Source organism: Cygnus atratus, chromosome 2 (genome assembly GCF_013377495.2).
Source record: "Cygnus atratus isolate AKBS03 ecotype Queensland, Australia chromosome 2, CAtr_DNAZoo_HiC_assembly, whole genome shotgun sequence".
Classification (NCBI taxonomy): Eukaryota; Metazoa; Chordata; class Aves; order Anseriformes; family Anatidae; genus Cygnus; species Cygnus atratus.
The window spans coordinates 57,842,050-57,864,157 of record NC_066363.1 but is presented as its reverse complement, the minus strand read 5'-3'; the positions used below and the strand labels follow the sequence as shown (position 1 = coordinate 57,864,157).

Here is a 22,108-nt window from a genome sequence, read left to right as displayed (position 1 = left end):
TTGACTCTAAAAGGAAATCAGAGAGCAATAACCTTCTTTACAAGATGAGAGAAGCACGGTGCACGCAGCCACTTCCATTACTTTGCTGCAGAGCTCAGGATGATGGATCAATGTTGGCCCCTCGGTGCCAATCAGCGCGGTTGCTTGCAGAGTGGGCGCAGGTTCAACAGCTCACTTGCCAGCAATGTTAACTCTTCAGAGCGGGTTCTTCATCATCCCGAGAATTCCCTCTGAGAGCTAACACCCCCATCAATCCATACATGCTCTTCACGCAGTTCCCTCGTGTATTAAGCCACCCCAAACCCACCTTATGCAGGTTTTTTTTTTTTTTCTGAAATGAAACGCATCTGAAAGAAGAGATATTGACACTCACGGCTGTCAGTTTCTTAATTAAAAGTATTTGTTGTCAAACCTCAGAGATGATGTTTTAACAAAAAAATAGCACTGAATTGTTTACTGACTCTTCCTTTCTCAGTTGTATTTTTGGAGCAGTTTTCCCTTCCCTCACCACTCAAAATACCTCAGTGCATACAATTCCAATCTGATCCGTCAACAGCATTTAACACACCCGCTGCAGCATATAAAATTAGAAAGCATCAATCCTCCCACAGATACTGCTGGAACTTGCAGAGGCAAATCACATTTCTTGTCTTTACTACTGTAAAGCCTTCCTTTCTTTCTTATGACAGAATAATGGTTGCTCCTCTGGAGTTATTAGCCTGGTTTATTCCAGACACTTTTTTCCTTTTTAACTTTATTGTTGAAAACAGTTTCACTTCTTTTCCATCCAATTCCTTGCTCCCTATTTTTCTCCCCGCCAGCCCCCTCAGGCTTTTGCCAAGTGGCTGTCACCTAACCTGCTCATCTCTCCTAAACACCGAGGCAAAGCCCTGCTGCCGAAGAGCCAAAGACAGTTCCAGTTCATCAGCACACAAAGACCATATGCTTTCAAGCCCTTGAAAAGTAACTTCTTTCTGCATGGAAGAGACGACAATCACAGGCACAGCTCTCAATACTCCAGCCCGCAGCTGAATGCTAAAAAAAAAAACACAACAAAACTAACAAACAAAAAACCCAACACCACCAAACAACACAACAACCTAAAAATCCTATTACCCTCATGCTAACTATATCGAGCTACATCTGAACACTAGACTCTCTTTTACACGGAAGAAAAAGATGGAGAAGATCCGAAGAAGCAGCATTTTATCTGCTGACATTGTTTTACACATTAGGCACTCTAAAAATATATTTTTTTATAACCCTCTGATTCTTATCAATCTTCTTTACTGGCATCATATTAGCTCTCTCCACAGTAATGGGATAATCCAGTCTCCAGCTGCAAATCCCTAACACTGTTTTCAGTTAGGCAGTCACCCTTCTTTATCCATAATGTTTATAATGAATAAATGAAGGGGAACAGCTACATGATTATCTACGGCTTCTATTATTTTTTACGTGCCAGACACCTTTTGCACAGAGATCAGAACACTTAAAGACACACTGAAGGAGGTATGGAGCAAGTGGCATATGTGCGTACTCTGTCTGATCCCAAATACCCTCTCTGCACACTCCCTTTAGCCACATGATGTGCATACCTTGAATGGGCCATCCAGCTTCATTTCAAAAGAAAGTAACTTCTTCCAGATGGAATTTGTTAACAACCTGGGAAAGCCAGGCAGCTTAAGGGTCAGCCTGTGTAGGTGGGATATCCCTCAACAGTTACTAGTCCAAGAACAATTTGTTGCTATAGCATGAATTCAATTCCTGGTGTTACCACTTCTAAGACTATGCTAAGTACTTTGATCCCTGTGTGGGCACCACAGACTAATTTTCAATACAATAAGCAATAACTGTTTACAGCTATTGCAAATGCTGAAATGACTGAAATCAGAGTAATAGATACCCAAAGACCATTTGCACAGCTAAAAGTTACTTTTTTAAAGCACAAAAGATAAAAAGCGTAGCATGTCCCAGGAGGATTGGGTAATTGAAAAAGTAGCTTTAAGCATCTCATTATTGCTCCATTATTTTCACAGCTGCTGGGACAGTACCAGGTTGATGAAAAAATTGGATCCAGCAGTGGCACTTTCCCTATTAAAAATCAACATGGGGAAGTGATGTGACGTGTAAAGCATTAATCACATTGAAAGGGTTCAGGACACTGTATGGAGGGGGTGTAACTGCTTACACCTCTTCCTTCCGCAAAAAAGGAAATGCACAGGCAGCAGAAGCAGGGATGCGTGGCCTGGGAAGAGTACAGGGATGCTGCAGGGATGGGATCAGGAAAGCCATGGAGAAGGCTGAGGTACTCAACAACTTCTTTGCCTCAGTCTTCACTGCCAGCCAGGCTTCCCACATCTCCCATTTCCCTGAACCTGTACAGGGCTGGGGGAGCAAAGTCCTTCCCACTGTAAGTGAAGAGCAGGTTCAAGACCACCTGATGAAACTGAACAGGTACAAGGCTATGGGGCCTGACGACATGCATCTCAGGGCCCGGAGGGAACTGGCTGAAGGAGTTACCAAGCCTCTCTCCATCATATTTGAAAAGTCCTGTCAGTCAGGTAAAGTCCCCAGTGACTGAAAAAAGGGATACGTCACTCCCATTTTAAAAAAGGGTTGAAAGGAGGACCTGGGGAACTACAGACCAGTGAACCTCACCTCTGTGCCTAGGAAGATCATGGAACAGATCCTCCTGGAAGCAATGTCAAGGCAGATGCAGGACAAGGAGGTGATTCGAGACAGCCGGCATGGCTTCACCAAGGACAAATTGTGCCTGACCAATCTGGTGGCCTTCTGTGATGGAGTGACTGCATCAGTTGACAAGGGAAGACCAACTGATGTCTCCCTGGACTTCTGTAAGGCCTTTGACACAGTCCCACATGACATCCTGATCTCCAAATTGGAGAGATATCGATTTGAAAGTTGTACCATTCAGTGGATAAGGAATTGGCTTGAAGGTTGCACCCAGAGAGGTGTGGTCAATGGCTCTGAGCCCAGGTGGAGGCTGGTGACAAGTGGTGTCCCTCAGGGGTCTGTTTTGGTACCAGCACTGTTTAATATCTTCATCAGTGATGTAGTAAATGGGATTGAGTGCACCCTCAACAAGTCTGCAGATGACACCAAGCTGAGTGGTGCAGTCAATACAACAGAAGGAAGGGATGCCATCCAAAGGGACCTGAACTAGCTTGATAAGTGGGCCCATGTGAACTTAATGAGGTTCAACAAGGCCAGGTGCAAGGTGCTGCACCTGGGTCAGGGCAATCCCAGACATGAGGACAGACTGGGAGAAGAACACACTGAGAGCAGCCCCACAGAGAAGGACTTGAGGATTCTGGTAGATGAAAAGGCTCAACATGAGCCAGCAGTGCATGCTTGCAGCCCAGAAGACCAGCTGCATCCTGGGCTGAATCAACAGAGGTGTGACCAGCAGGTCAAGGGAGGTGATTGTCCCCCTCTGCTCTGCCCTTGTGGGGCCTCACCTGGAGTGCTGCATGCAGGTCTGGGGCCCCCAGCACAAGAAGGATGTGGAGCTGTTAGAGCAGGTCCAGGGGAGGGCCACGAAGATGATCAGAGGGTTGGAGCACCTCTCCTATGAAGAAAGGCTGGGAGAGTTGGGGATGTTCAGCCTGAAGCTGAACAAGAAAAAAAAAAAAAAGCTCAAGTTGCATGGAATCAGTTTCCCCTCATTCACCAAGTGCATTTCAAAATCCCAAACAAAAACAAAACCTGATTTCTAGCAGAATCTGTATGTAGTATGCCCAAAGAGATACTCACTTGTGAGCTTTGTTTTCTCTCCCTCTAGAATAAAAGACAAATTTCAGCCATAGTGAGTTGCATTCATCCTTGTGTTAGGGTTCTTCCTAAGTATTATTCATTCAACTTTTTTTTCCCCTCCATTTAGCAGTCAGTTTAGTTCAATAACCATTGTTAAACAAAGGAATAAACCAGGAAATCAGTCCAAAGCCAAAGCTTTTTATCTGAATGCACTTTGTCCTTAATCCATTTCAGTACTTTCTTTATTATGCAGTATGTGCATCTGTACTTATTTGAAATAAAAACAATTACTGCAGGATAGATGTGCATTTATTCCAAATGTGTTCATGATGCAATTACGTCTCACACCAGACAAGTACTTTGGTGGTATTCTGAAATTACCATCTAGACCTTCATCTACTGCACTTTTCTCTCATCTCTCTGAAGTTCTCATGATCACTAGCCCTTGTTCTGATGGGAGACATCATCATCTCAGATGTCTGCTGGAAATTCAGTACAGCAGAGAGGAAATAGTCTAGGAGATTCTGGAACATGTGGAGGATAACCTCCTGAAACATGTGGTGAGTGAGCCAACTATGAAAGGTGTCCCACTTGACCTGATGTTTGGAAACTGGGAAGAACTTGTGTGTGAGGTGATGGTTGGAGGCTGCCTTGGGCACAGAGAGCATGAAATGATGGAGTATTTGGTCTTTAGTGAAGCCAGTATTGCGATTAGCAAAACTGCTACCTTGGATTTCCAGAGGTCAGACTTTGCCCTATTTAGAGAACAAGTTAATGGGGTCCCTTGGAAAGTGGTTCTGAAAGGTAAAGGAGCCCCAGGAAGGCTGGACCTTCTTCGGGACATCTTAAAGACATAAGAACAAGTAGTCCTGATGTGACAAAAGTCAAAACACTGCGGGGAGAAGCCTGGATGAACAGAGAGCTGCTTCTCAAACTCAGAAAGAAAAAGAGAGCTTACGAACTCTGGAAGGAAGGGCAGGTAATTCCAGAGGAGTAGAGACCTGTCGTCAAGCTGTGCGGGGAGAAAATTAAAAGGGCCAAAGCCCAACTGGAACTCCGTTTAGCTAGTGCAGTAAAAGACAAGAAAGAATGCTTTTAGAAGTACTTCAACAGCAAAAGGAGGATTAAGGAGCCTCTCCATCCTTATTGGAAGTGAAGGGAAATGTACTGATGAGAGATGAGTAGAAGGTTGAGTGTCATCACACGGTACATAGGGGACAACCATGTAATCAGAATCAGCTGGCATGGGTTTATGAAAGACAGGTCCTGCCTAACCCAATCTCCTTCTATGACAAGATGACCTGCTTAGTAGATGAGGAAAAGGCTGTGGATGTCGTCTACCTGGATTTACCTACAAGTGAGAAGATGTGAGGCAATGGTCTCACATTGCACAAGGGAAGTTTAGATTGGATATTAGGAAGAATTTCTTCATGGAGAGAGTAGCCAAGCACTGGAAGTGGTAGAGTCCTCAGCTCTGGAGGTATTTAAGGAATGTGAAGATGTGGCACTAAGGGGTAAGGTTTAATGGTGGTACTTGGTAGGTCAGGTTGATTGCCTGATGATCTTGAAGGTCTTTTCCAACCTAGATGATTCTATCAGTCTAAAGTTCACTCTTCTGTCTGTACCTTTACAGTGCTAACATGTTTGTGAGGTGGTTATATTTGCAATAGTGCTTACAAAAAAAATTAAAAAAAAATACATTGTAAGCATTGTGTATGGCATACAGCATACCCTCACCAAGCTAACTCTGGTTTCAGAAATCATCCTAATGCCTTCAGTGCGTATTTCTGCCCAAACACTCTTAGTTTCTTAGATGGGCTAATGAACTAGAGCTGAATGATGTGCCAATATTAATCTAGAGGTCTGCAGAGACACCAAAACCAGTCTGCAAATAGACTTGCTCATACAGAACGTCCCACATAGCTAAAGAGGCATCATTAGACAACCCCAGTGGACCTTCATTCATCTCCATTTATTTGAAGGTTACTCTCTGTAACCTTAGATCCTGTCAAACTCATGAGTTTCACATCCTGCCACATCCCTAACTGCCAGATGATCAGACATCATTCTGCTCAATTATTTGGACTTGCTAGTAGGTGAGATACTTTTGTACAGCTCATGCCATTTCCAACAACCTTTTGAATATCTTTTTACATCACTGCCCTTGTATTTTCACTTGTTACCCAAATGATCTTCTCTGTACTCTCTATCATTGACATTCACTGTGCTCTTCAGGGACATTGCCCCAAACATTTTAAAAGTAGTCTGCATGGCAGACAGGGACAGCAAATAATCTATATTTTTAAATTCAACTAAATCAAGGGATTAGAAGACTTTTTTTTTTTAACCCTTTTTGCAAAAATAAAGCCTAGATTGATATCTAAACAAAGGAGGTAGTATGTGGCTTGCAGATGTGTGTGCATAGATATCTACTCACCTAGGAGCGCTGCTTTTATGTGAACTATGAGTTGAAGGATGTTTGAGCTTCACTGGACATAAATGTAACCAAAAACAGCATTGGAGGTACCACTGTACACATTATACACCTCCTTGAGCAAATTATTTCTGATAGCACCAAAAGCTAGCTCTACAATCTCTTGAGGCTCTAACTTTGTACCAAGGATTAATCCCTGTGTCTTCAGTTATGAAATCTGTAGAGCTGCCTGGCAACTATACCCAGTCCAACTGATCAAATGCTGCTCAGCCCTTCATACGGTTAGCTTTACAACTGGTTCTGCAGTTTTTGTTCCACGGTTTGTCCTCTTCAAAACAGGCATGGGGTACTCTTAACCACTCGGCAAGAAAGGAGACATTATTTATATCTCATTCACCTAAATAGTTAATTTGAGAATTTAAGTATAAGCCTCTCATTCTCATTTATCAATACTAATAAGTAGCCTTGATCATAGTAAGAGGGCATAGTTTCTTGTTCTTGATAGCATTTTCTGTGAAAACAACTGTGACTCAGAATACTTTAAAATGAAAAGCTGAAAGAGTCAATTTGTAATATGGAAATGCTCTTTTGGAATACAATTAGATTTAAAAACAAATCTTAGCAGAGGAACTGGGGAAATAGTTTAAAGATAAATGGATTTGTATTTTAAAGTTTTACTTCTCATTACATTCTAGAAAGCATAAAGTTGCCCCCCCCCCCCCCCCCCCCCCGCAAGCTACTGGCTTCACTAACACTAAATTTAAACAGATTTGAAGTGTATAATCATTTGTTCTCAGAATAAAGGTGCCCATTTGAATGCAAATTGTTAAAAGTCAGAACTTCAGGCTTTCACATATTTAGAAAAAGAGAGCAGAGCCTACTGGAAAAAGAGAATTAGAAAGAAACTCAAGAAGTAAACAACCAGAATATGTTTACACTTCAACAATCACTAATAAGTTTACTGAAAGAACATTTTAGAGACAGCAAAAACTAATCTGAATAATTATCTATGGGTGTTATTTGTGTTCAGTCCCTTTAAGCAATACTTGGTAATTTGAAGTCATCTGGAAGGGACTATACCCTCTCTCTTCCCATTTTCATTATGTGAAAAAAAAAATCTACAAAATTAACAGGTACTGCAACACTGGTAACCCTTCCCTAAATCTCTGAAGGGCAACAGTACAGATCAGCCAACTTCAAGGTCATTTAATAACATTCATTTTAAGGCATTTAGTATTTCTGTGCTCCCAGGCCGAACACTGATCTGTCTTCTTGGCCTTCCTCTCAGTCTTAAAAGAGTTTCTTTCAAATTTAAGATCACTCTTGCCATGTTCAATATAAAGCTCGTATTTTAAGTTTTAGATGGTGAGTACTATTGCTGCAGATCCAGATGAGCTTGAGACTTATAAGAACTTCCAACTTTTGCTTTGTTTCAAACAAGGTAAAACTCCCCCTTCACCCCGAAACACTTGTAAAAAGTATCGGTCCATAAAACTAAGCCTTGCCTGCCTAATACTTCATTTCTATCGATATTTAGAGATCAAAAAGAAACACCGGCATACATTTCACCCTAGCACTACACACAGAGCCAACTTCCCCTGGATCCTGAGAATTGCTCCTTAGGCACAATGAACCAAAACACTATAAAGTGCAGGAGTGCTCCTAGGCCAGCTCAGGACTCTTTGCTGAGCTGCTTTTTCCAGTGGTGACTCAATGCACAGATATTTTATCGCTATGAAGTTCTAACTTCTAGCATGAGGGTGGCCATAAATGATTTTTACCGTGTCATAAAGCCAGAAATCACCCAGATGGCGATGACATTCCTCTACTTACAGTACACTAGAGGCCCAGATGCAGCTATTTGAAGAAGCTGAAGCAAGACAAACGTTCTGATTGAGAGATGTGGGATTAACTGAAGGTGTCCCTATATTCTCCTTTCCTCAGCCACTTTTTTCCCTATATTTTTTTTCCAGAATTACTGTTCTGGACAAATCATGACCCTTTATTTTACTGGTTGGCAATTACAACTTGGCTTATGTGCTCTTACTGGAACAGCACAGTTTTATGGGAAGAGCACCTCACTGCCAGCCAGGAGACCTGGTTTCTAAGTTACTCTGCCTGTTTTGTGTTTGCTGGTCACTCCATCTCTTCAGACTTGTGTTTTGGTTCTTCCCATCGAGCAGATCAGGATCACTTCACAAAAGCAAAGTCTCACAGTTAGGTATGTCAATGTGGCTAAAATAACACAATCCTAACATATTTTTTGAATGCCTTGAGGTATCAAAATAAAAATCTGTGGATTTATGCCAAAACATGCAGGTACCTGAAATGATAATGTGGGTAAAGTCTAACTCCAACCAGGACCTACTACTCCTTATTAAATTCCTTATTAAATACTGATTTGAGGAGGAATCATATTTATTCCCTTTATAGGTTGAACTTGTGACAAAGAATGTCAGAAACTCTGATGAGACCATGTGAACAAGGAAAGCATTTTAACCCTTATTAAGGGTTCATGTCCTCATTTTAAGACTGATTGACTGAGAATCAGAGATGATCTGGTAACTCACTGGATGACATTGAGAAAACTAGTAACAAAAAGTTCTTTATTTACAGTTTTCTTTTTTAATCAGTGGACGGTATTCTCACCTTTTATTCAGGACAAAGCCTGGTACACCTGTCTCTGACACTTGTTAATTCAATGAATTCATTTTGGAAATGGCGTTCTGATGTTTTACCTAGTTGTTTACCTAGTTTTCTTTTTCATTTGTTATTTTGTAAAAAAATGGTATGTCCTGTACTAAAGGTGTAACTATCAGTTTCCAGAAACAAAATAATCAGGAAATAAAAGAAACAACACATGCATGTTTCTGTGACATATATACTTCAATGATAAAAAGCTAGTTGTTTCATAGCTTCTGTAAGAGTATCATAGAATCATAGAATATCCCGAGTTGGAAGGGACCCATAAGGATCATCAAGTCCAACTCGTGGCACTGCACAGGTCTGCCCAAAAGTTTAGACCATGTCACTAAGTGCACAGTCCAATCTCTTCTTAAATTCAGACAGGCTTGGTGCAGTGACTACTTCACTGGGGAGCCTGTTCCAGTGTGCAACCACCCTCTCAGTGAAGAACCTCTTCCTGATGTCCAGCCTAAACTTCCCCTGCCTCAGCTTAACATAGTTCCCACAGGTCCTATCACTGGTGTTTATGGAGAATAGGTCACCTGCCTCTCCACTCCCCCTCGCGAGGAAGTTGTAGACCGCAATGAGGTCTCCCCTCAGCCTCCTCTTCTCCAGGCTGAACAGGCCCAGTACCCTCAGCCTCTCCTCATATGTCTTCCCCTCTAGGCCCTTCACCATCTTCGTCACCCTCTTCTGGACACTCTCCAACAGTTTAATGTCCTTTTTGTACTGTGGTGCCCAGAACTGCACACAGTACTCGACGTGAGGTATGTACTCGAGTACTTGAGGTATGATGAGACTAAGCCTTTTTTCTTAGTGAGGTCTAACTTCTGGGAGTCACAACAGTAGACAACAGTGCAACCTCCCCTCATTATTACTTATAAATATTAATTTACTATACAAATTCCATCTTGAATAGCAAACATAATAAATTCAACATAAATAATTTTGTCTCAATCAAATTCTGATAATATTTATAGCACTTCATTGTGGTTTTTTTTGTTTGTTTGTTTTTGCTTGTTTGTTTGTTTGTCTGTTTTCTTCTTTCTTTTAAAATCAGATAATAATCTGCTGCTTGATTTTCAGGTTGAGGGGATGGTGGAAAAGCCCTTGTCCAGTTTCTGTTATGGCTTATGGAATATAATAGTAACTACAATTAGAATCATAGAATATCCTCAGTTGGAAGAGACCCACAAAGATCATCGAGTCCAACTCCTGGCTCCACACAGGACCACCCAAAAACCAGACCTTGTGTCTGAGAGCGTTGTCCAAATGCTCCTTGAACTTCAACAGGCTGAGTGCTGTGACCACTGCCCTGGGGAACCTGTCCCAGTGCCCGACCACCCTCTGGGTGCAGAACTTTTCCCTAACACCCAGCCTGACCCTCCCCTGTCCCAGCTCCATGCCATTCCCTCGGGTCCTGTCGCTGTCCCCAGAGAGCAGAGCTCAGCGCCTGCCCCTCCGCTCCCCTCGTGAGGGAGCTGGAGGCCGCCATGAGGCCTCCCCTCAGCCTGCTCTGCTCTGGGCTGAACAAACCAGGGGACCTCAGCTGCTCCTCATATGTCTTGACCTCTAGGTCCTCCTCCATCTTCGTAGATCTCCAAGCAACTCCAAGCAAACTTAACTCTAAAACAGCTTTTACAGATGCTTCCACTGGTGTCTCCTTCAAGATTTATCTCCCCATGGTGTGATCTGCAAAACATTGTACTTCTGCCCCTTCTAAAATTCTCAACAGAATCTGAATTATGGCTACATGACTCCCAGATTTTTCATTTATAGCATTGGATGACTAAGTGAACAGAATTAAAGAACTATAATGACTTAATCAATAACTCCACGGAATACATACTCCTGGTCTGACTTTATATTGATGTTTAATATCAAGAGGAACCCAGCAGTAAACCTCGTTCAAAAGCACCAGTCATTTTCACCTCTCATCATTTCTGTGATCATTTGATTCAGAGACCCAATAAGCTTGATATACTTACATAGCTTAGTGATATTATTGCCCTAGTACTTTCAAGAAATACCTACTATTACAGGAAGTTAACCTTAGCTTAAATTGAGGATTGAATCTATGTGTCTCTCTTGAAAGGATTTTTTTTTTTTTTCAAAATAAACACTGAATTAGGAAACTTTGAACTACAGAGCACACGTCTACTGGAATAAAAATGCATTTGAAAATATAAACTTGTGAGTGAAAGTAACTGTATTGAAGATATAGATGAAAAAATTCAAAAGGTATATGATTCTAATATACCTTGATATTGAGAATTTCTGATCTGCACTACCTAAAACAAACATATCATGCAACTCCAAATGGACTCATCTTTTTCTTCTTTCTTTATTTATGGCCGGTAGCTTTCTAGGATTTAAAGATGGATCCCAAGTCAGGTGTATCCTAAAGGAGCAGACTGTAGATAGGGAAGGGTTTTCTGGACACTCCTGATACATCTATTAAGATAAACTCAAGATCCTGATTTTGATCTTTAAAAACTGTTACAGTCTTTGGGTCACGCAAAAAAAAGTCTGATGTAAAAGATTTCTTTAAGCCATTTGACAAATAAAGCACTACCTCAGCTCACAACATTCTTGGCTTTTAGACTGTAATCCTTGAATTCAAAGAGTTATTCACCACCAGCAGCAACAGAAAAGCCATTTCAAATAGTTTTGACCCTGATGTTTTGGAGAAGCCAATATTATCTTTTTTTTTTTTTTAAACATTACAGAAACATATCATTTTATCAACATTAATAAAGAAAAAACATCACATCTCACATCCTCTCCAAAACATAAAACGAATAGATTTTAAAGACAAGAAAAGGTCATTGTACTCTTCTAGTATAACTCCATACAAAGAAAATATCATCCAATGTTTTCTGCATCAGTGCCCTAAATTTTGCCTGAATATAAGATGGCTTAAAAGCAACACCCAGTTTAATCTGAAGCAAAGAATTCAAGCAAAGAATTCCTCTCAACCCTACATTAAGCTACATCAATGGCTAATTACCTTCATAAGTACCCTATTTCTAATCCAATATGGAACATATTGAAGTATATATGAATTTCTCACTCTATGATCCTATTAGAGACCCACGTTTCCACGAGTAGAAGGTTATTCAGGAAACAAGATGCAGGATCTCATTTTACTCATGGGCATTGCTAGATGCTTCCCCACTGTTTCTCTTCTGCTTGACAATATTAACAAAATTACATATTATATAATTATTTTAAATATTTATATACAATTATACAAAATATTTACTAAAATATTTACAAAATTATAAATATTTACTAAAATATTTAACCAAATTTGTTCTTAATGTTCAAATACACATGTAGAGCTTCTTAGAGCTGCCTTGCTGCATGTCTGGTTCAGAGATGAATTATATAGTAGCAACTGGATTTCCATTCATCAGTGAAGTCCATCACATGTATGTTTTATATTTAGAAAACGCTACATCAAAATACACAATCATTTCAGCTTCACTGCTACTCATACTTCATGCGTTTCACAGAAAGAAAGTGGATTTGTAGCATAAGTGATATCCTTAACCATTGCAGGCACCCCACCTCATGTCGCACAGTAACATACAGAATCACAGAATCACAGAATTGTCTAGGTTGGAAGAGACCTCCAAGATCACCCAGTCCAACCTCTGACCTAACACTAACAAGTCCTCCACTAACCCATATCACTAAGCTCAACATCTAAATGTCTTTTAAAGACCTCCAGTGATGGTGACTCAACCACTTCCCTGGGCAGCCCATTCCAATGCCTAACAACCCTTTCAGTAAAGAAGTTCTTCCTGATATCCAACCTAAACCTCCCCTGGCGCAACTTTAGCCCATTCCCCCTCGTCCTGTCACCAGGCACGTGGGAGAATAGACCAACCCCCACCTCACTACAGCCTCCTTTAAGGTACCTGTAGAGTGCGATAAGGTCACCCCTGAGCTCCTCTTCTCCAGGCTGAACAATCCCAGCTCCCTCAGCCGCTCCTCGTAAGACTTGTTCTCCAGACCCCTCACCAGCTTCGTTGCCCTTCTCTGGACTCGCTCGAGCACCTCCATGTCCTTCCTGTAGCGAGGGGCCCAAAACTGAACACAGTACTCGAGGTGCGGCCTCACCAGAGCCGAGTACAGGGGCACAATCACTTCCCTAGTCCTGCTGGCCACACTGCTTCTTATACAGGCCAGGATGCTGTTGGCCTTCTTGGCCACCTGAGCACACTGCTGGCTCATATTCAGTCGACTATCAACCAGTACTCCCAGGTCTTTCTCTGCCAGGCAGCTTTCCAACCACTCATCTCCCAGCTTGTAGCTCTGCTTGGGGTTGTTGCACCCCAGGTGCAGGACCCGGCACTTGGCCTTGTTGAACTTCATACAGCTGGCCTCAGCCCATCGGTCCAGCCCATCCAGATCCTCCTGCAGAGACTTCCTACCCTTGAGCAGATCAACACACGCACTTAGCTTGGTGTCATCTGCAAACTTACTGAGGGTGCACTCGATCCCCTCATCCAGATCATCGATAAAGATCTTAAAGAGGACTGGCCCCAGCACTGAGCCCTGGGGGACTCCACTAGTGACCAGCCTCCAACTGGATTTGACTCCATTCACCACAACTCTTTGGGCCAGGCTATCCAGCCAGTTTCTAACCCAACGAAGCGTACGCCAGTCCAAGCCACGAGCAGCCAGTTTCTTGAGAATGTTGTGGGAAACAGTGTCAAAAGCCTTATACACTGCAATACTAAACCAAATACCAGAAAGTCAGTATTCCTATGATAGGATCATCTTTTCTCTTATAGAGCCCATTGCTCACCGCTTTGACCTAAAGCTCTTAAAGTTTCAAAACTTGAGTACACAACAGATTTGACATCTCTCTGGAAAACAGCATCTGAGACACAAGTACTAATGGTCGTTTTTACAGGTGCCAATACGATGATAGTTTTTGATGCATCTTCACCTTCATATACCCCAAAGCTAGTGACACAGAGGTTAATCAATGCCTTAAGATTTAATCAGAAAGTGTTGAGAAAGAAGTTGCTGTAGTGTGATACAGATAAGCAAGGACCTAACTCTGAAGCGGATAACAGTGCTTCATAGTGATTCAAAGAAATACACAACAGGGCAGGAAAGGCAGACAGAATAAGGCAGAGCAAAAAAACAACATAAAGATCAGTAACTCACCTTTAACTGTGATTAGCTGCAAATGTGTAGCAATCAAGAACACTTTAGCAGTAATCCTTATTACTAAGTGGGAACAGATGTTAACAAAGAAAAAACAATAGTCTAAGGAAAATAAACTCTCATGGTTAGAAAGGTTATTAGGTAGAAAGAGAGAAAATAATAATAAAAAAAAAAAGCAACAGAGTACAGGAGTCAGTCTCTTCCCTTCTGCCATTCCACTGTCCCTGACACAGACAGTGCCCATGGATAGGTATGTCCAAGGAAAAGGTTCCTTCGCTTTCGGTTACTCTTCCTGCCTCTCCTGCTCTACAAGGTAATTTGTTTTTAACACACCCCTGAGAAAAAAACAGCATGATTTCTCCTCATAAGTAGTTACCAAAACGAAGGGTATCTTGTTACTCCTCTGCCACTTCCCCTCCCCAATAATTGGGATTCAGATTATTTTTCACATGAATTTGTAGGCAAAACAAACACATCATAGAAATGACATGCACACACACCAAAAAAAAGTAAGATGTGTAACGTTTTATATACTTCAATCTCATGACCTACAGATCTAACCTCATGAACACATTGCTAATCCAGTCTATGCAGTGCTATGGAGCAGAAAGGTGAGAACTTCCTTGACTTGATTGGAAGAGGTGAACCACACAGAAGCACAGAACCAAGTCAAGATACTGATGGATGGTGCAGAAACCTATTCATCATTTTTCTTGCCAGTAGATGACAGCACAGAGGCAGGAAGCAGTGAGTCTTTAAATCTGCACTTGCTGCTTTTCATTCAAAAGCACAGGCTGACTTGACCCAAGAAGCAAGTTAAAGAACTGTTCACCACTGGGTATGTCTCCTGTGGAGCCTCTTCTCCAGCTTCAGCCACAGCACTTTAAGACAGATACAGTATCTCTTAATTGTCCTAATTGAAGAGAGGCCAAGAAGAGCAACAAAATGGTGACCTATATGGGAAGACCAAACAAGCTGGGTCTGTTTTAGACTAAAACAGAGGAAGCTGGATAGGGGTGAAGGGATTCCCAGTAAAAGATTTTTTAAGAACCGGCTACCTAGACAAGTCAGAAATGGAATGGTCAGGTTTGTTTTCACCCTGAGGCAAGGAAAAAGATGGATAGATCTCTTGAGTTCATTTCCAGACCTATATTTTTCTAGGAATTTGCAATGGACCTTTCAAAATACCACCAATTTCACTTACCTCCAAAGGAAGAAACCCCTATAAGAGTCCCAAATTGCAAGCTGTCCTTTTCCGAGAATGTTATTATAATTTCTTCTGATTCTAAAAGATTCTTCACACTGCCAGAGCAGCAGAAAGACATCTCAGGTGTCACTGAGAATCAAGCCAAAAATATCAATCAAGTTTTTTATTCAAATCTCTTGCATATAATAATCTCTCTAAAATTAAAGGACTACAGTTTTTTGGTTTTGATACAACACAATTAGCTATCAAGACTTTGAATAAAATAGAATTTTAAACAGAAGGTTATGGCAGCATTAAAAAAAAGATTAACATGTCAGTAGAGTCTGAGCAGACAGTTCTTTAATAACACTGGACAGGGAATTGTAGGGAAAATGTTTCATAGAAGTAAATGAATATTCTTTCCAGCAGAGTGATATCTTTAAAGACAAAAATTAAAATTATGCAGGTCTTTTTTTTTAATTTTTATTATTTCATAAGAATCACTTTGAAGGTAAAATATACCTACTACCCAAAGCAATTAAGAGGAAAAGAAGAAAGACAGAGAAAAGAAATACTCCAAGGACCAAGTACGTAAGACTGAAAGAACTATTCAGCCAAGGTATAATAATTCATTTTCCCCTGAATTATATTTATTTAATATGAATATAAAGGTGTGCAGAAGAGATGAATGGGTTACAGGAGAAGTTAAAATGAAAGCTCTAAAATGTTGCTTCTTTTCTGCCTTTGTGTCTCCTTGGAAAGAATCACCATTATCAAAGAGAACCGCTTGCTGCAAGTCGAAAAGATTTCCATTTGTATTCAAGATTAAGGCGTGCATGGCTCTGCAAGCAACTACTAGGAGAAGAGAAATAGATTATGTAAGGGATACACATAGTATTTAGTAGTGCTCAACAGTTTTCAGTCTGGGTGTTAGCAGTCATAGATTTAAGACAATAAAATTCTCACAGGTGACCAATTTTAAGTTAACTTCCATTTGAACACTACAGTCTTCCTCTCTAATTCTCATCTTTGTTTTGAAGGACAGGAAGATACACCATCTTGAATAATATATATCTTGTAGCTACATCATCTACGTGGATTTCTGTAAGGCCTTTGACACTGTCCCACATGACATCCTGATCTCCAAATTGGAGAGAGATCAATTTGAAAGTTGTACCATTCAGTGGATAAGGAATTGGCTTGAAGGTTGCACCCAGAGAGGTGTGGTCAATGGCTCTGAGCCCAGGTGGAGGCTGGTGACAAGTGGTGTCTCTCAGGGGTCTGTTTTGGTACCAGCACTGTTTAATATCTTCATCAGTGATGTAGTAAATGGGATTGAGTGCACCCTCAACAAGTCTGCAGATGACACCAAGCTGAGTGGTGCAGTCAATACAACAGAAGGAAGGGATGCCATCCAAAGGGACCTGAACTAGCTTGATAAGTGGGCCCATGTGAACTTAATGAGGTTCAACAAGGCCAGGTGCAAGGTGCTGCACCTGGGTCAGGGCAATCCCAGACATGAGGACAGACTGGGAGAAGAACACACTGAGAGCAGCCCCACAGAGAAGGACTTGAGGATTCTGGTAGATGAAAAGGCTCAACATGAGCCAGCAGTGCATGCTTGCAGCCCAGAAGACCAGCTGCATCCTGGGCTGAATCAACAGAGGTGTGACCAGCAGGTCAAGGGAGGTGATTGTCCCCCTCTGCTCTGCCCTTGTGGGGCCTCACCTGGAGTGCTGCATGCAGGTCTGGGGCCCCCAGCACAAGAAAGATGTGGGGCTGTTAGAGCAGGTCCAGGGGAGGGCCACGAAGATGATCAGAGGGTTGGAGCACCTCTCCTATGAAGAAAGGCTGGGAGAGCTGGGGCTGTTCAGCCTGGAGAAGAGAAGGCTCTGGGGTGATCTCATTGCAGCTGGTCAGTACTTAAAGGAGGCTTGTAAAAAAGATAGCGAGCAACTTTTTGCTCAGGCAGATAATGACAGGACAAGGGGGAATGGTTTTAAAGTAAAAGAGGGCAAATTTAGATTAGAGGTTAGGAGGAAATTCTTCACTCAGAGGGTGGTGAGGCACTGGCACAAGTTGCCCAGAGAGGTTGTGGATGCCCCATTCCTGGAGGTGTTCAAGACCAGGTTGGACAAGGCCCTGGGCAACCTGTTCTAGTGGGTGGCATCCCTGCCCATCGCAGGGGGGTTGGCACTAGATGATCATAAGGTCCCTTCCAACTTAAGCCTTTCTATGATTCCTCTTTCAGATTTATATCCTCTCCTAGCACATACATTTATACACAACCTCTGTACTTGCTTTTGGATGTGTATGAAGTCCTGACACTAAATCAGTAATAACTAAAAAGAAAAAGTAGACATCCTATTTTAGTACCCATCTCACTTCACAGTGCAAGCAGATTGTTTCTAAGGCCTCAGAAGAGGAATGAAGAGGACATAGTTTGTTTCAGCACCGGTGAAACACATCAGATGTTCCTCTTGTCATCTCTTGCTAAGACCACAAGTTTTTCCAGAGGCTTCAGTGAATCACAGAATCATCTAGGTTGGAAGAGACCTCCAAGATCACCCAGTCCAACCTCTGTCCTATCACTAACAAGACCTCCACTAAACCATATCACTAAGGGCTACATCTAAATGTCTTGTAAAGACCTCCAGGGATGGTGACTGAACCACTTCCCTGGGCAGCCCATTCCAATGCCTAACAACCCTTTCAGTAAAGAAGTTCTTCCTGATATCCAACCTAAACCTCCCCTGGCGCAACTTTAGCCCGTTCCCCCTCGTCCTGTCACCAGGCATGTGGGAGAACAGACCAACCCCCACCTCGCTACAGCCTCCTTTAAGGTACCTGTAGAGCGCGATAAGGTCACCCCTGAGCTCCTCTTCTCCAGGCTGAACAATCCCAGCTCCCTCAGCCGTTCCTCGTAAGACTTGTTCTCCAGACCCCTCACCAGCTTCGTTGCCCTTCTCTGGACTCGCTCGAGCACCTCCATGTCCTTCTTGTAGCGAGGGGCCCAAAACTGAACACAGTACTCGAGGTGCGGCCTCACCAGAGCCGAGTACAGGGGCACAATCACTTCCCTAGTCCTGCTGGCCACACCGTTTCTTATACAAGCCAGGATGCTGCTGGCCTTCTTAGCCACCTGAGCACACTGCTGGCTCATATTCAGCCGACTATCGACCAGTACTCCCAGGTCCTTCTCTGCCAGGCAGCTTTCCAACCACTCATCTCCCAGCCTGTAGCTCTGCTTGGGGTTGTTGCGCCCCAGGTGCAGGACCCAGCACTTGGCCTTGTTGAACTTCATACAGTTGGCCTCAACCCATCGGTCCAGCCCATCCAGATCAAAGCCCTAGCTCTGATGGAGACATAAAGTAAGACAGATTGAAAACAGAGCTATAAAAAAGCTATAAACAGTGGGCTTAGGGAAAGAAGGTATTTTAGACTACCTATATGTTTTTGAACTTTTAGTTGGGAAAAGTAATTAAAGGTATAGCAGAGAAGGCATTATACTACCTGCTACTACATGACTCTCATAGCCGTTGCCCTGCTAGCTGTCATGCAAAATGAGATGACAGTTACGGATGTCAGCGCTCCACTCTTTTTCTGCCCTTACACAGAACAATTGCAACAGTTTTAAAGGAAGAAGTACTTCTTGGACTCCAGTTCTAGCTGATCTTTGTGTTCCTAGCTAATCAATCCTTTACACCAAACATTTCAAATAAACCTCACCTTCTGAAGACCTGAGCAGAAGATAAAATTATTAAATTAAGTATGAGCCAACCTATGGGTATGGAAAAAACATTCATAATTGAAAACTAATTGTAGTACAATACACTAATTTGGCCTTTTCTCAGGAGTTGTGCATATGCATATTGGTTTTGGGCGTTCAGATTTTGTTCACTTCTACCATGTGGCCACAGTTTGTTAAAGTATCATGTACAGATCTGGCAGCTACTTCAGTGACTGGAGTAATCAGATCCTGTTCCTCCACATTTTACTTTAATTTAAAAGAGATGACATCACGATTACTGTTAGCATACCTGTCCTGGCTTCCTTCTGTGATGTGATATAGACGATTAGCACCTCCATCAGCACAAGCTCTGAGTGCAGCTGCAAGTGAAGAAACAGAGCATCAGTGTATTGGTATTTGAAACCAAAAAAAAAACCAACCAACCAACCAAACAAACAAACAAAAAAACACAACCAGTTTACTCAGTTGCTGTAATTTTTGTGTAAACTCAGTGTCTATTGCAGAGTAGGGAGTAAACTTCAAATTTCATATGGCTTTTAGCTTTCTACACTTGACTAATTCTCTTCTTTCTCTAAATTTACATTTGAACCGGTTTTGTCAGACTAATGACACTCTTCATCTGACTATGCCACTGCACTCTCCAAATAGCTTTTATCTATCCTAACCTAGTACTTGGTCATCTTAAATTAAGTGGGGGGCAAATATTCAAAACCTGAAAAGGGATCATCGCGCACATACTTGTCTAAGCAAGTTGGAACTTGCACCTTAAACCTAACAATTTTCTCACCCAGGTACAAAAACCATAATGGTGACTTTATATAAACTAGAAAAAAAAAAGAAATCAGGCAAGATATTCCCTGTTCCCTCTCCCCCTCCCCCCCCCCCCCCCCCCCCCCCGACACAGAAGTACTAACACTACAGTTCCTATACTGTTCCACAGACTGCTCAAATCATCTAATACAAATCATCTGATGTAAAAGCTAGGGCTGAGCATTAAATCTTGAACATTCCTGGTATGAAAGGAACAAAACCACAACCATTTCCAGTGCTTATACATAACCTGGGGAGAGCAAAGAGCATGTGCCACTAATTCCAATTGACTTAAACCAGAACAGATGTGCTGTTATAGTTTGATCCCTTTATTAGACTTAAGTTAGATTTTAGAAAAAAAGTATTCTAATACTATTATTGTAAAATCAGATATAATTTGGTATATTTTATTCATAAGCACCCCTATTAAGGATCATTTAGCTAACACATGGCTCTTTCACAAGAATTTTAAAATATGACGAGCTATTAAAGACTGAAAATGACCACCGTGTCTTAGCAGTCTTTATCAGTTCTGTTCAGAGATGCACAAGTTAGATAACTGCAGTGTGCAGGATGAAAGAAGCTATCACTTTTGCACTAGTGCAGAGCATTCCTTCCAGTTCTGTGAGCAAAGAGACAGGCTGGTAGATTTGAGAGGACTGAAAGTCAGAGTATTTGTGGAGGGGAACAGAAAAACAAGGAGAGGCAAAGAAAAAGAACAGCCTGCCAAAGTTTTGTGAAAAAAGGTATAAATAATCAGATCAGGCACTTCCTGCTGCTAAGAATCCAATTTTCAGCTAAAGCTGCTTTTTTCTTTTCTTTTTTTTTTTTCCTTCATTTAGAATCGTCTCTCAACAGTGATGCAAAACTACATTTTTCTGCTTGGCACTCATTCATTGGGAAATCTGGCCTCTCTCCCTAGCTTAGTAATCAACTTAGCCACACTATACAAATTTGGACAACAAAATTCATGTCTGCACCTCTGTATCTACTCTCCTCTTTAAGCCATTCTTTTTCATTTTTCTGCTGAACTCCCAGCACAGGGAATATTCTTTATGTTATAACCACCACCCAGTACAATGCAACCTTGGCTGAGGCTTCTTGGTAAAAAACAAAAGAGCAGAGCAGCACAAATGCTGCCAGTTCATCACGTGGGTAGTTTTGGGTACAGCAGCTTCTTTTCTGCAGGCTATAAAAATCTGTAGGGCTGGAGAACTAGCATTAAACTTCTCAGCATCTTTTCTAGCATTGCTCCTGCTCCCATGACCCCTATCTCTCTTATCCATATAATTACAATGCCCACTGCTGTAAGCACTACTTTTCTCAGTCTCCTTGTGCAGACTGTGCTCTGTTCTGTCTCCTCATCCTACTTCTCTCACTTCTTTCAGCCACCATTCAAACCCATACTAACAAGGCAAGGTCAAACAGATTTGATCTTGACAAATCTTATTAGCTGAAATAATTTCTAAATGATGGTAGCCGGCCAGCCATTTACAATGGTGATTCACTGCTTCAGGCTCTTGCCAGGTTTCTCGCCCATCCTGATGAATATAACATCACAAGACAAGAACATCCTTTTTTTTTTTTTTTTTTTTTTTTTTTTTCTCCTGTGTTTGGCAGGAAGCTTTTAACTTTTCTCACTTGAGGTTACAACTGAAACTGGATTAATGTAATTCCTTTCACCTAGGCATATTTGCTAAGTTCTCTCAGGGAGTTCAGCTCACACAATTTTGTAACAATCCTTTGCAAAGAGTCTGTAATATCTGTCCTTAAATTAGCTATCTTGCCCATCGTTTTATTTAGCAGATATAATAGATCTACGCAAGGCCTAGGACCTTACCAATTACAAAATCTCTTCTCTCCCCTGGAGCTACAAAAGCAATTTATCAGTTGAGACATTCTTTGTAACCTAAACTGTACGAAGTCTGCGGAAAAATTATTTTCTAACTTCAGGTACATAAGCTGCCTAAAGGATGCTTCCCCAGCCAAACAGAGCCACAGCCTTTTCCTTCTGAGAACAATGATTTTTTAAATCTATTCTCCCATATTTTAAACAAATAAGTGACTTATGACTTCTGTGGAGAAAAAGAAGGGACGAGATACAGAAAATGAGACACAAAAAAGTCTGTTACCTGTCTCCGTTGCTTTAAGACAGCCAGAGCCTTAACTATTGTAAAGTATCTCAGTGAACGTACCAAAAGGTATGCCTGGCCTAATACTACAGCTGGCATTATTTCAAAAGCACATGACCAAAACCCAGAGAAACTGAGTATTATGG

At 41.7% G+C, this 22,108-nt stretch overlaps 1 protein-coding gene across 17 annotated transcripts in view; it reads right to left on the bottom strand.

Moving 5' to 3' along the window:
- TPK1 (thiamin pyrophosphokinase 1) overlaps positions 1–22,108 on the bottom strand; it is a 322,063-nt gene that overhangs the window by 178,322 nt on the left and 121,633 nt on the right. For 6 of the 17 annotated variants that reach the window (XM_050709111.1, XM_050709113.1, XM_050709112.1 and 3 more), the window contains 2 exons: positions 19,310–19,379; positions 15,288–15,419 (listed from right to left, as the gene is read on the bottom strand). The exons of 3 other annotated variants lie outside the window; for them this stretch is intronic. In XM_050709111.1, coding sequence (XP_050565068.1) covers positions 15,288–15,419; positions 19,310–19,358 — 181 coding nt within the window. In that variant the 5' untranslated portion in view covers positions 19,359–19,379. Of the gene's footprint in view, positions 1–15,287; positions 15,420–19,309; positions 19,380–22,108 lie in introns of those variants that run through there. 8 more of the 17 variants (XM_035552546.2, XM_050709121.1, XM_035552547.2 and 5 more) reach the window with 3 other exon arrangements.